This window comes from Trachypithecus francoisi, unplaced genomic scaffold (genome assembly GCF_009764315.1).
Source record: "Trachypithecus francoisi isolate TF-2019V2 unplaced genomic scaffold, Tfra_2.0 Lachesis_group20, whole genome shotgun sequence".
Lineage (NCBI taxonomy): Eukaryota > Metazoa > Chordata > Mammalia > Primates > Cercopithecidae > Trachypithecus > Trachypithecus francoisi.
In genome coordinates this window covers 52,659,596-52,671,173 of record NW_022681466.1, presented here as the reverse complement: position 1 = coordinate 52,671,173, position 11,578 = coordinate 52,659,596, and the positions used below count along the sequence as shown (strand labels likewise).

The following is an 11,578-nucleotide window of genomic DNA, read 5'->3' as shown; positions in this document are numbered from 1 at the left end:
CGATTGGCCTTTGCAGATGTAAACACCGAGCCTCCCTCAGGAACCCAGGGCAGGCGCCCCTGGGAAAAGGAATGGCTTCTTCTTTCCTCCCTCAGTCCCTTTCCTGAATGCCTATGTCACTTCTGGGCACACAGAGGCTCAGCTTGCAGGGAGCTGCTCTCCAGGTGAGGCTGAGATTTGGGGGCTCTCTGTGTGCCCCATCTGCTCCAGCACACTCTCCTCAGATGGGCCTCCTCTGTTCTCTGCTCTGTGCTCCCTGCAAGGAGTCCAATCCTTGAAGGCGGGAGAGTCCAGAGAAGAAAAGAGCCAAATGGAGGAAGAGGACCCTGGAAACCCTTGGGTGCAGCAGAGCTCAGGAGGTGACGCATCTGGCCCAGCTCTGCTCCTCTCTGCCAGTTCCCGAAGCCAGAAGTAGGCAGCTCCGTTTTCCCATCTTTTCAGAGGAAGTGTTGAGTCCAACAGGATGGGGTTCAAATCCCAGCCTCACCACCGATTCTGGACAAGTTTATTCTCCTTTCTTAGCCTCTTTCCTCATCTGGCAAGGGGGGCTGTCTGAGAACTAAACCTGAGAAGGCGCAGGAAGGGCTTCCCGTGGCTTCTGCAAAGAGCTCCATGAACACTCGCTCTCCTTCATCCGAGCAGCAATCCTCGCTGGGCCTCAGGTGCAGGGGGTAGCGGGGAACAAAACACCATCCTTGCCCTTTTGCAGCTTACAGTCTAGCGATTCTCATCATTAGTACATGTGGCCAAAGGCCCCTGGCTGTCTTGTAGGCTGTGGGGTTGAATATGAGCCTCTGGTTGGTGTGGAAAATCTGGGAAACAGGTGGAAAGGGCAGCTATTTGGACCCAGCAAGGGTGCTGGGGCCATCAGGTTACAAGTGGCAGCGCAGGTGAACTCAGGCCTTCTCACCTGAGGCTTGTCAGATACTAGGGACAGGAGGCACCCAGATTCCTCTGAGGAGCCACAGGGCCAGCCAGGCCTCAAGAAGAACAGAGTGTCAAAGTTCAGGGGACCCTGTCTGTCACCCCTTCAGGAGCCAGTGTCCCCACAGGGCCCTGACAGAGCACAGCTGAGCTTATCCCACTTTCTCTGTATCTCTTTCTGCCTTCAGCTTCCTCCGTGGCGGCCTTTGTTTTTCCTGACCATCTTTGATGGCTCTCAAATTTCATCCCCGCCCCACAGAGAAAAGGTTGCTGAGTGGCCAGCCATCCAGCATGAGGATCCCCTGCAGCAGCTCGCTCAGGCCAGGCCCCCCTCAAGATGCTGGTTCCATGAATGGACAGAGGCTCCTGCCTGTCTTGTCACTGGGGCCCTGGTGGGGAGGGACAGTCAAGGAGCACAGGCAGGATTTGTGCAAAAGATCTGGCCTGTGGCTCCTACCTTGATAGGGGCTGTGGGCTTCCAATCTTCCCAAGATTCCCCATGCAGAGCCAGGGCCTAAGCCTTGGACCCTTTGGTCATCCAGGCCCCTCCAAGGCCCTGGGCCCACCGAGACCTCTGGCCTTGAAGTCCTCTGGTCCCCAGCTTATGTAAAACGTGACATGAGTGAGAAACTCAACCACAGCGGGTGAAGACCGCCACCTCTTTCCGGTCTGTCTTTCCTCCACCACACTTCGGGGAGGTGAGGGGTCTCAGACTTGATCATCAGGGGGTGCTCGGGCACCTCCTTGCATAGGAAAGTTGTTTCCGGGCTCCCCAGCATGGGCTTGGCTTCCAGGAGCCCTTCCTCCTACTGGGCTGACTCACCTGCTTGGCGCCAAGACACGGGAGATTCAGGGCCAGGGGCGGGGTCCTGCGGTTGTGGGCTGCAGGTAGATGGTGAAGGCAAATCGGAGTTGAAATGCATAGAGGCTCTCTAGGACACAGTGCAAATGTACCGGCAATCCACCCACCGATTCCAACACCTGACCAAGATCCCTGGATGCAGAGCAGGAAGGCTTTGCCCGTAGCCATGGAGAAACCAAACCAGTGGGAGGTTCCCTTCCCATCTCTGCAGACGTGCTGTTCCCAGGAGCTCTGCCTACCTTGAATGCCCCATTTCTAGCTCTAGGATTTGCATCTGACAGTGGACTGTGTGTTTATGAAGGGAAGACCACAGAAAAGAATCTCTTGGGAAAATAAATGATCTTCCCGCTTGGCCTGCTTTGATAATGCAGATTTTACTTGCACTTGGAGCTTTCCTTCTCTAGGCTATTTTCAATATAACAGTGGATGTGAGTTTGGCCTTGGAGCCAGACTACCTGGCTTCAAAGTCGCTTGCCACTTCCTACCTGGGACCTAAGGCAGGCCATGGAGCTCTAGGTCCCTCACCTGTGAAACGGGAAGGACCACGGTGCCCACGTTGCATCATACACTTGTATACGCAGGCACACCCTACCTGCAAAAAGCAAGGAACAGAGTAAGGGAACAGCTGTCTTGATCACGTTCCCCAGAAGCAGAGCCTGATTTGTATGGCAGTGACTGATGAAGGACAGGCACCCAAGGAAAGCGGTAAGGTAAAGGGGGTAGCAGACAGAGAGGGGAGAAGCCATGCAAGGCTGTGGCCCCAGGCAAAATCCTACAGAAGCAGGTCCCTTGGGGGACTGTGGAGTGGAGTCACATCTCCATTTCCCAGCCTGAGCTAAGGATACACGTGTCAGTCATTAGTGAAGGGCCATCCTGTGGCAGGGGACACTTCCAGCTCTCTGCAGAAAGGGCCAAGGGACTCCAATAGCCTGATGACGGTCTTGCTGCAGAGTCATAGGTGTGGACAGTTGGAAACCAAGGCCATTCAGGCCAGGAAAGGGGCACATGGGAAGGTACGAGGGGTCACGCTTCTGTGACCTACCGGTGGAGAGTGGACAGTAGCCACACAAGACAAAGGTGAGTGTTCTGAATTCAGAGACCAGAAATGGAGGCTTTCACAAATATGCATGCACCATGCTTTTTCATGGGCTAGTCTATCTGGAAGATCATTCCAGGCTGCAGTATGTAAAGCTATGTCATTCTTCTTTTTCACAGTTGCAGATTTCACTGAGTAGCTACATTATTATAGAGCTCACCAACCTCTATTGATGGGTATTTAGATTGCTTCCCATCTTGTTATTACAAGAAAAACATACCGCAATAAATAAATATCCTTGTACTAGGGCCATCAGCACATTTGCAAGTGTCCCTGTAAATCTCTAGGAGTAAGTTTTCAGATCAAAAGGCATGTGCATTAAAAAAAATGTTGATAGTGGCTGTACCAGTTTACACTCCTGCCAGTAATGTACGAGAGAACGTGTCTCCCACACCCACGCCAACACAGTGTTATCACAGTTTTGGATAATTGCCAATGTGATAAGTGAAAAATGGTCTTGAACTATAGTTTCCATTTACACTTCTCTGGTTTAAATAAAGCTAAACATTGTCTATAAGCTCAAGGGCCATTTCTACTTCTTGCTCTGTGAACTATCTGTTCATGTCTATACTCGTGGACATTTTTTTCTATTTCATTTTTTCTGCTGCAGTTTCATTTGTCTTATTGACTGATAGGAACTCTCTATATATTAAGGAAATTGGGATCTTGAGTACAGTGACTTGAGGATGAAAGCAGAGGGAATTCATTCATCTAAGGACTTCCTATTAGTTTGGCTACCTAAATTTCATATCCAAACCAGTCCTTTCTAGTATGGGGTTTTTTGCTTCTTCTTTTGGTTCTGTGAGCTAACCTGTAACCTCCCAGCACGTTCCTTGCTTGCTTTGCCTTGGCTGGACTTAGCCAGAGTTGATTTTGGTGGTGTAAGGAGTCTTGATGTATCCACTCTCCCTCACCAGGTTGAGGTTTCAAAGAGAAGGGTCTGGGTTGATGTCCCCATCTTCCAGCTGAGATTCCCTGCTTTTCTCTGTGGGTTCCTCAACTTCCAGGTCCAGGCAACTAGTGACCTTTCCTAACCAGCTCGCTCAAGGGCGTTTGCAGCCGCCTCTGCCTTGTCCTTGTGTCTAGGCCAGAGGTCCTGGTTTCTTCACTTGGAAGGTGATGTCACTGATTGATTTAAGAGCTTGCTTGGGCTCTTAGCTCTGGGAGTCTAGGCAGTGGGTCTCCCTTGATAATTGTGTCCCAGAGCTTCAAAGGTGAGGGCCAGCAGGGCCCCTGGGGATCTTGGGGACCAACCACCACAGTGGACAGAGGAGATGCGGTGCAGAGGAGGAGCTGGCACAGGTCACATACTGTGTTGGGGCACAGGTCACACACTGTGTTGGGGCACACATGTGGGTCCAGGACCCTTTCTGAATCACTGAATCACTGGACACCTGTGGGCCCAGGACCCTGTCTGAATCACAGTGCTTGTTCATTCTTTTGGCAAGCACTCCTCTATGGCTGGATTCCCCAGCTTACAGGCAGGGCCGTGATGTAGTGAGAACCAACTCCACATGCAAAGGCAACTATAACTGCCCTGCAGGCCAAGGACAGAGGAGTCTGTTTGGGGAAGTGGGGAGGTGGCTTGGAGGGGGTGGCCTGGAAAGACTAGCTTGTGTTGGGGCATGGCAAGTACAAAGACCCTGAGGCAGGAGAGAATGCATTTTGAGCATGGAGGCCACAGGTAGAGAGGGTCCCATGTGCAGGGGTGTCAGTCAGAGAGACTGTCCTCCAACCAAGACCACGTAACCAAGACCTGGAAGAAATGGAAACAATGGGCAAAGAACCTTCTGGCAGGGGAAGTGGCCCAGGGAAGGCCATGCAGTTGGAAGAAGACACAGAGTTGCAAGGCAGTGTGGCTCCAGACTGGCGGGGACAGACAGAGCGAGCCGAAGCAGTCAGACAGGATGGGGTGGACACAGGGAGCAGGTTTTCCACCTCATTCTTAGGGCCCTAGGGGATCCCCTCCACTGCGAATGCACGAATGCACGAAGATGACATCGGCCCTTTTATAGAGGGGAAGTTCTTCCTACAAACAAACCAAAGTCCCTCCAGGGGACTTAGCAACTGAAGCTGAGCCTTCTCTTTTAGTTGCCCCTGCCCCCAGACCCAGAGCCAGCTGGTTCCTCCTGCCTCCTGCTCACAGCTCCAGGAAAGCATCCTGGTGGGAAAAGTCAGTGAAACACCAGGTGGCCTAAAGTATCTTCCCAGGACCCCAAGGTGACTAGACAGGGCTATCTTATCAGCCCTGGGATGCAGTCAGAGGGGAAAAGTTCTGCAAAAGAAATTGGACCCAGGGCACTGAGGGAAGCCTAGGTCCCTTCTGAGTGCTCTGCAGAGGGACAGGAGGACAGACAGTCGGGGGTTTTGTGAGGGAGGGGATAGGTGGATACTAGTAATGAGGGGTGTTCAAGTCAGTACCCAGTAACCAAGAGGATGAAGGACGGATAGGGGGGATCAACTTCAGGCACAGCTGGATCCAGAACCCTGAGGCCTGGGCTATGGCTGTTCCCTGCTCCTAGTATCACCCAGGTCTCAATCACCTTCCTCTCTGTGACACAGTAGCCTCCTCCCTAGGGTTCCTTCCTTCCACTTTTACCCCCACAAATCCATTCTCCATATATTGTTAAAACCATGCCACTCCCCTGCTTAACCCCTCTCCCCATGGCTTCCTGACGCCCTCCACATAAAGCAGAAACTCCTTACCCAGGCCCCAGAGGCCCCCGCTGACCTCCCCAACCCCACCTCGCTCTCCTCTCCCCTCGATCCCTCTGTCCTTTCTGTCCCTTGAACACACCAACCACATCCCCATCTAGCCGACATTGTACCTGCTGCTCTCTCCTCCTGGTATGTCACCATGTGGCCACCCCTTCTTAGCAGGACCGCCCAGATGGAGCTGTCCTTGGCCATCCAGCCCCCAGCCCTCTGTCCACTCCCCACACCAGCCCTGTTTGGTGGTTCCTTCTGTGATGGAAATGGTCCCCGTTCGCTGTCAAACACAGCAGCCACCCCGTGCAGCTAACGAGCCCCTGAAATGTGGCTATTGTGATGGAAGAACTGAACTCTTAATTTTCTTCTTTTTTTTGAAAAACAGAATTTCTTTCTGTAAACTGTTTGAGTGCAGAGATGTTCTTCACAATCCCAATCCAGTACAGATTTCTTTTCCAAAATGAAATGAGCAAGGAATAAAAGAAAAAGAGCTATATAAAATGTTCTCATGAAGAACAAAGACAATCTCATCTTTCTTTAAAAACAAAACAGGCCAGGCGTGGTGGCTTACGTCTGTAATTTCAGCACTTTGGGAGGCTGAGGTGGGCAGATTACGAGGTCAGGAGTTTGAGACTAGCCTGACCCACATGGAGAAACCCCGTCTCTACTAAAAATGCAAAAATTAGCTGGACATGGTGGCGCATGCCTGTAATCCCAGCTACTCAGGAGGCTGAGGCAGGAGAATGGCTTGAATCCGGGAGGTGGAGGTTGCGGTGAGCCGAGATAGCACCAATGAACTCCAGTCTGGGCAACAAGAGCGAAACTCCGTCTCAAAAAACAAAGCCAAAAACAAAAATAAAACAAACAAAAAACATACGATCCTTTTGAATGTGTGGTGCAGGTATAGGATTGAAGCCATGGGCTTTAGCGGTACCGTGAACCCAGGGCTTTGCTCACAGCCAGCACCACAGGTAGGGTAGCACTCTGACGCGAGCCATCCTTGCTGCTTGCACAGAAGCTTCCTGAACCTAAGTGATCAGTTCCCAGCTCTCCTTAACTTCCCAGTCCCCACCCTGGGCCTCTCTCCCTAATACCTTCATTGCTTTGGGAGCCCCTGAAGTGAACCCTGAAATACTCCCTCCGTCAACTCTGAGCTCAGACCTTTGCCCTTCTCTGTGTCATGAGGAAATTTCAGTCAAGAGGGTGGGAATAGGTGGTTTCAGACTGTGCAGCAAAGCCACTGCCAGGCAAGTTTTTTTGTTTTTGTTTTTGTTTTTGTTTTTCAGACAGAGTCTCTCCCTCTCTCCCAGGCTGGAGTGCAATGGTGCAATCTCAGCTCACTGCAACCTCTGCCTTCTGGGTTCTAGCGATTCTCCTGCCTCAGCCTCCTGAGTAGCTGGGATTACAGGCATCTGTCACCATGTCCAGCTAATTTTTTTATTTTTAGTAGAGACGGGGTTTCACCATATTGGTCAGGCTGGTCTCGAACCCCTGACCTCAGGTGATCCACCCTGCCAGGTAAGTTTTAAGGCAAATTTTCTCTCTTATTTGGTCAGAGCTAGACCTAACCTTCTCACCACTGAGCAATCCTACCTTTGCCGGGGATAAAACTTAGGCAACTCTGGATGAAGGTGGGATGAGGGAGCCCGGGGCAGATTGCAGGAGGTCTGGGCCTGACTACAGGAATGGACTTGTGTGCTCATGAAAGCTGCAGTCACCAGGTGCCACTCCTGGCCCAGCTGCCCTCAGTGGTAAATAGGCGGGGGGGGCCCAAGAAAACTGAGATGGCAAAACAAATTCAGGCTCCAGAAGCAACATGAGGTCGCACAGATCCCACTAGGCAGCCTCATTACATGTAAGGGAAAAGCCAGGAGGCACCTCGGATCTGATAACAGGCAGGACCTTGCGTCAAAATGATTTTTCTTTAGAACAAAAGAGGGGGAGAAAAGAAAAAAAATCAAAGAAAGTGATTCCATGAGCTTCATGAGATAGGACACAGCAGTGTTGTAAGGGAAGCAGGAAGACGGGGGCTGTGGACACAGGGTGGCGGATGGTGCATCTCATGGCTTCTTTTCTCCCTGGTGGACTGGTGGGTTGGTAGCTGAGGCCGGAGGTCCCCTCCCCTGGGGAGCAGAGAGATGACTTTAGCAACAGGCATTGGGGAAGCTGGAATTACTCCATCTGGGCATTGTAATTGGCTCCCCCAGTCTTCTTCAGTTAACCCTTCATTAAATCTCCCTCCAGCTCCTTCTGATCACTGATCACAAACTCCTTAGTGAAATTCTGTACAGTCTCCTTCACCGGGGTCTTGACATTCTCGCCGATCCACCTGATGAGGGTGAACTTGGACCTCCTGCTCATGGCAACCCCTGTGGTGACGCACACGAAGGCAAGCAACCAGACCCTGTCTGTGCACTGTGGGATGAAGTGCTGGTATTACGCTCCTTGCTGGACAGAGACGATGACGGAGCCATCATATTTAAAAGTCACACAGATGACAGCCAAGCTGTTGTCTCGCGCCAGGTTGTAGGCCTCCCGACAAGCCTGTTTGTCAATCTTGGTGGCCATTGCCACGGGGCGGCAGCAGGGACACTGCCCGGGGTGACTGAGCTTGCCCCTGGCTGCGGCGGGGATGGGAGTGAGGTAGTGGTGACAGTGACACAGCACCTGCAAGCTCCAAGCACAGCTGCAGCTCTGCTAAACTCTTTTTTTTTTTTTTTTTGGAGACAGAGTCTTGCTTTGTTGCCCAGGCTGGAGTGCAGTGGCGTGATCTCGGCTCACTACAAGCTCCACCTCCCGGGTTCATGCCATTCTCTTGTCCCGGCCTCCCAAGTAACTGGGATTACAGGCGCCCACCACCATGCCTGGCTAATTTTTCTGTATTTTCAGTAGAGATGGGGTTTCACCATATTAGCCAGGATGGTCTCAATCTCCTGACCTTGTGATCCACCCGCTTCGGCCTCCCAAAGTGCTGGGATTACAGGCATGAGCCACTGTGCCCAGCTGCTAAACTCTTAATTTTCAATTACTCTAATTGCTTGAAACTCAAATAGCCACATGGGGCTAGTGGCCACCATTTGGACAGAGTGACTCCAGCCTTCCATGTGGTGTTGCTAGCCTTTAGCATCATGTGATGTGATCTTCTTCACTTGTTTTCTGTCTCTGTGACCGAGCATCAGCTCCTTGAGGTGGGGATTGGTTTGTCTTGTTCACTGCTGTATGCTGGGCTAGAAGTGGGCCTGGCATATAGTAGATGCTCAATACGTAATTGCTGAATGAATGCATGAGTAAATGAATGACTCCTGGGACCATACATTCTGAATTTCTCCAAAAGGAATGCTAGTTCTGCCAGGGATTGCTGCTCTGTGACCTCAAGTCAGGATCTTGCCCTCTCTGGGCTCAGCATCCTGACCAAGGAGCACCGGGGCCCCTCTGGTCCTAAGGCTCTGAAACTTTCTGCTTCTTACTCTGCCCTGTTGGGAGAAAAGCTGAGTGCTGGGAGAGAAGCCGAGGCAGGGCTTGCATGTCTGCTAGACTTGCTGGCTCCTTGCTTCTAGCACTCCCATTATCTCAGGTGGCCGTATGTTTCAAAGAAAATGCTACAACATCACAGCTGTAGCTCATTCACTGGATACATTGCTTCCTTTAAACACCCACATCCTCACCACTTGTTTCTTTGTTTGAGCACCAGTAAATAGTGTGGGCTCCCAGAGCTTGGGGCCTTCACAGCCTCCATACTAGCATTGGCCTCCAGGTCCCACTTTCTCTCTTGTCATTTCCCATTTCTTTGATTCTGCTGGACTTCATAGCCCCCACAGCCTGGTGTTGAGTCTGATCACCCCAACATGCCCAAACTGCCCCAATCTATCCTTCATCCCCAATGCCCACCACCAGCCTCCCCAGCCACCTCATAGGAAGGGGGCCAGACGGGCTTCCTGTCCCGGGAGACTGTGTCTAGGAAGCCAACAGAGCAGGCTGCCTGTGCCCGTCTCCTAGCAACAAATGGCCTTAGGAAGTATTTGGGGGCGGGATAAAGTGGTGATTGCTGTGTCCCAAGTCAACAGCTCTCCAGCTGGCCAAGGGTGTTTTCCAGGAGCCAGGCCAGGGCAAGCTGGCGGTTGTGGCACGTGCACCAGGAGTTGGCTCCAGGGTGCCACACTCACCCTCTCATGCCTGTGCTTGGGGTTCGGAGGTGGCAGGGGGTGTTTGGGCCCTACATGCTTCTTGGGGGGACCTGTAGGAACCAGGCATGAGGAAGTGAGGAGCGGGTGCTAACTGTGAGTGACTTGAACCCTGACTGCTCCAGCATCCACACTCACACGCATGCACATGTGCCTACTTAGACAGACACAACACACAGCTATGCACGCTGACATGCACATGCTCAAAGGCATGGGCACAGACACACACTTGCTTGTTTTTGTTTTCATTATTTTGAGACGAAGTCTTGCTCTGTCGCCAGGCTGGAGTGCAGTGGCATGATCTCAGCTCACTGCAACCTCTGCCTCCTGGGTTCAAGTGATTCTCCTGCCTGAGCCTCCTGAGTAGGTAGGACTACAGGCATGAGCCACCACACCCAGCTAATTTTTGTATTTTTTGCTAGAGACAGAGTTTCACCACGTTGGCCAGGATGGTCTCGATCTCTTGACCTCGTGATCCACCCGCCTTGGCCTCCCAAAGTGCTGGGATTACAGGAGTGAGTCACTGTGCTGAGCCATTTTATGTGTTATTTTTATAATTTTCATGTTTAGAGAGGAATCTTGCTGTCTTCCCCACGTTGGATTGCAGTGGTGGTATCCTAGCTCACTGCAGCCTCAACCTCCTGATCGCAAGCAAGACTCCCTCCACAGCCCTGCCAGTGGCTGAGATACAGGCCCACACCATGAGGCCCGGCATTTAAACAATTTTTTTGTACAGATGGGGTCTTGCTATGTTGCCCAGGCTGATCTCAAACTGCTAGGCTCAAGTAAGTGATCCTCCTACCTCAGCCTCCCAAACTCCTGGCATTACAGGCATAAGTCGCTATGCTCAGCCATGTTTATTCATTAGATTTGAATTGCAAATCTTCAAAGTTCATCCATATTTGTAGAATGTATAAGTATTCCATTCATTTTAACAACTGAATAGTATCCCCCAGTGCACATATAATACATGTTGCTCATTTATTCATCGGTTGATGAACAATCGGGCTGTTTCTACCTTTTGGCTGTTGTGAATATGCTGCTTTTAATGTTGGGACACAAGTATCTTTTTTTTTAAATTGTGTTTTATTTTTTGATAAGTTATTAGGGCACAGGTGGTATTTGGTTACATGAGTAAGTTCTTTAGTGGTGATTTCTGAGATTTTGGTGCACTCATCACCAGAGCAGTATACACTGCACCATACTTGTTGTCTTTTATCCCTTGCCCCCCTCCCACTCTTCCCCTGAAGTCTCCAGTGTCCATTGTATTATTCTTATGCCTTTGCATCCTCATAGCTTAGCTCCCACATATCAGTGAGAACATATGATGTTTGGTTTTGCATTCCTGAGTTGAAGTACCTGTTTGCAACCCTGCTGTCAGGAGTTTTGGACATCTACTTAATAGTGGAATTACTGGGTCATATGGTAGTTTTACGTTTGACTTTTTGAGGAACTGACAAACTTTTCCACATTATACATTATACATTCCATGGGCCACTGCATTATATATTCCCATGAGCAATGGGTGAGGGTTCCAGTTCCTTCACATCTCCAACACTGGCTATTTTCCATTTGTTTGATGATAGCATCCTAATGAGTGTAAAATGATATCTCATTGTGGTTCTGATTTGCATTTCCCTAATGACTAATGATGTTGAGCATCTTTTCATGTGTGGATGCTGGAAGTGGGGACACTGTGACAGGACAGCAGCCTTGGCATTGCCTTAGGAGCAGCCTAGGATGGGTGCCAGGGAGCACGAATGAGGGTGAGGAGGGAGAGGAAGAGGGAGAGAGAAAGAGAGACGA

General features: G+C 50.9%; 1 protein-coding gene and 1 pseudogene across 1 annotated transcript in view; one reads left to right on the top strand and one right to left on the bottom strand.

Annotated features, from left to right (window-relative positions):
* The window catches only part of LOC117068014 (tumor necrosis factor receptor superfamily member 13B-like), a 37,779-nt gene extending 30,368 nt beyond the window's left edge, over positions 1-7,411 (top strand). Inside the window, exon 5 of the mRNA XM_033185279.1 lies at positions 7,237-7,411. Coding sequence (XP_033041170.1) covers positions 7,237-7,411 — 175 coding nt within the window. The remainder of the gene's footprint in view (positions 1-7,236) is intronic.
* Positions 7,412-7,678: 267 nt separating this feature from the next.
* LOC117066431 lies at positions 7,679-8,257 on the bottom strand (annotated as a pseudogene).
* Positions 8,258-11,578: the final 3,321 nt, after the last annotated feature.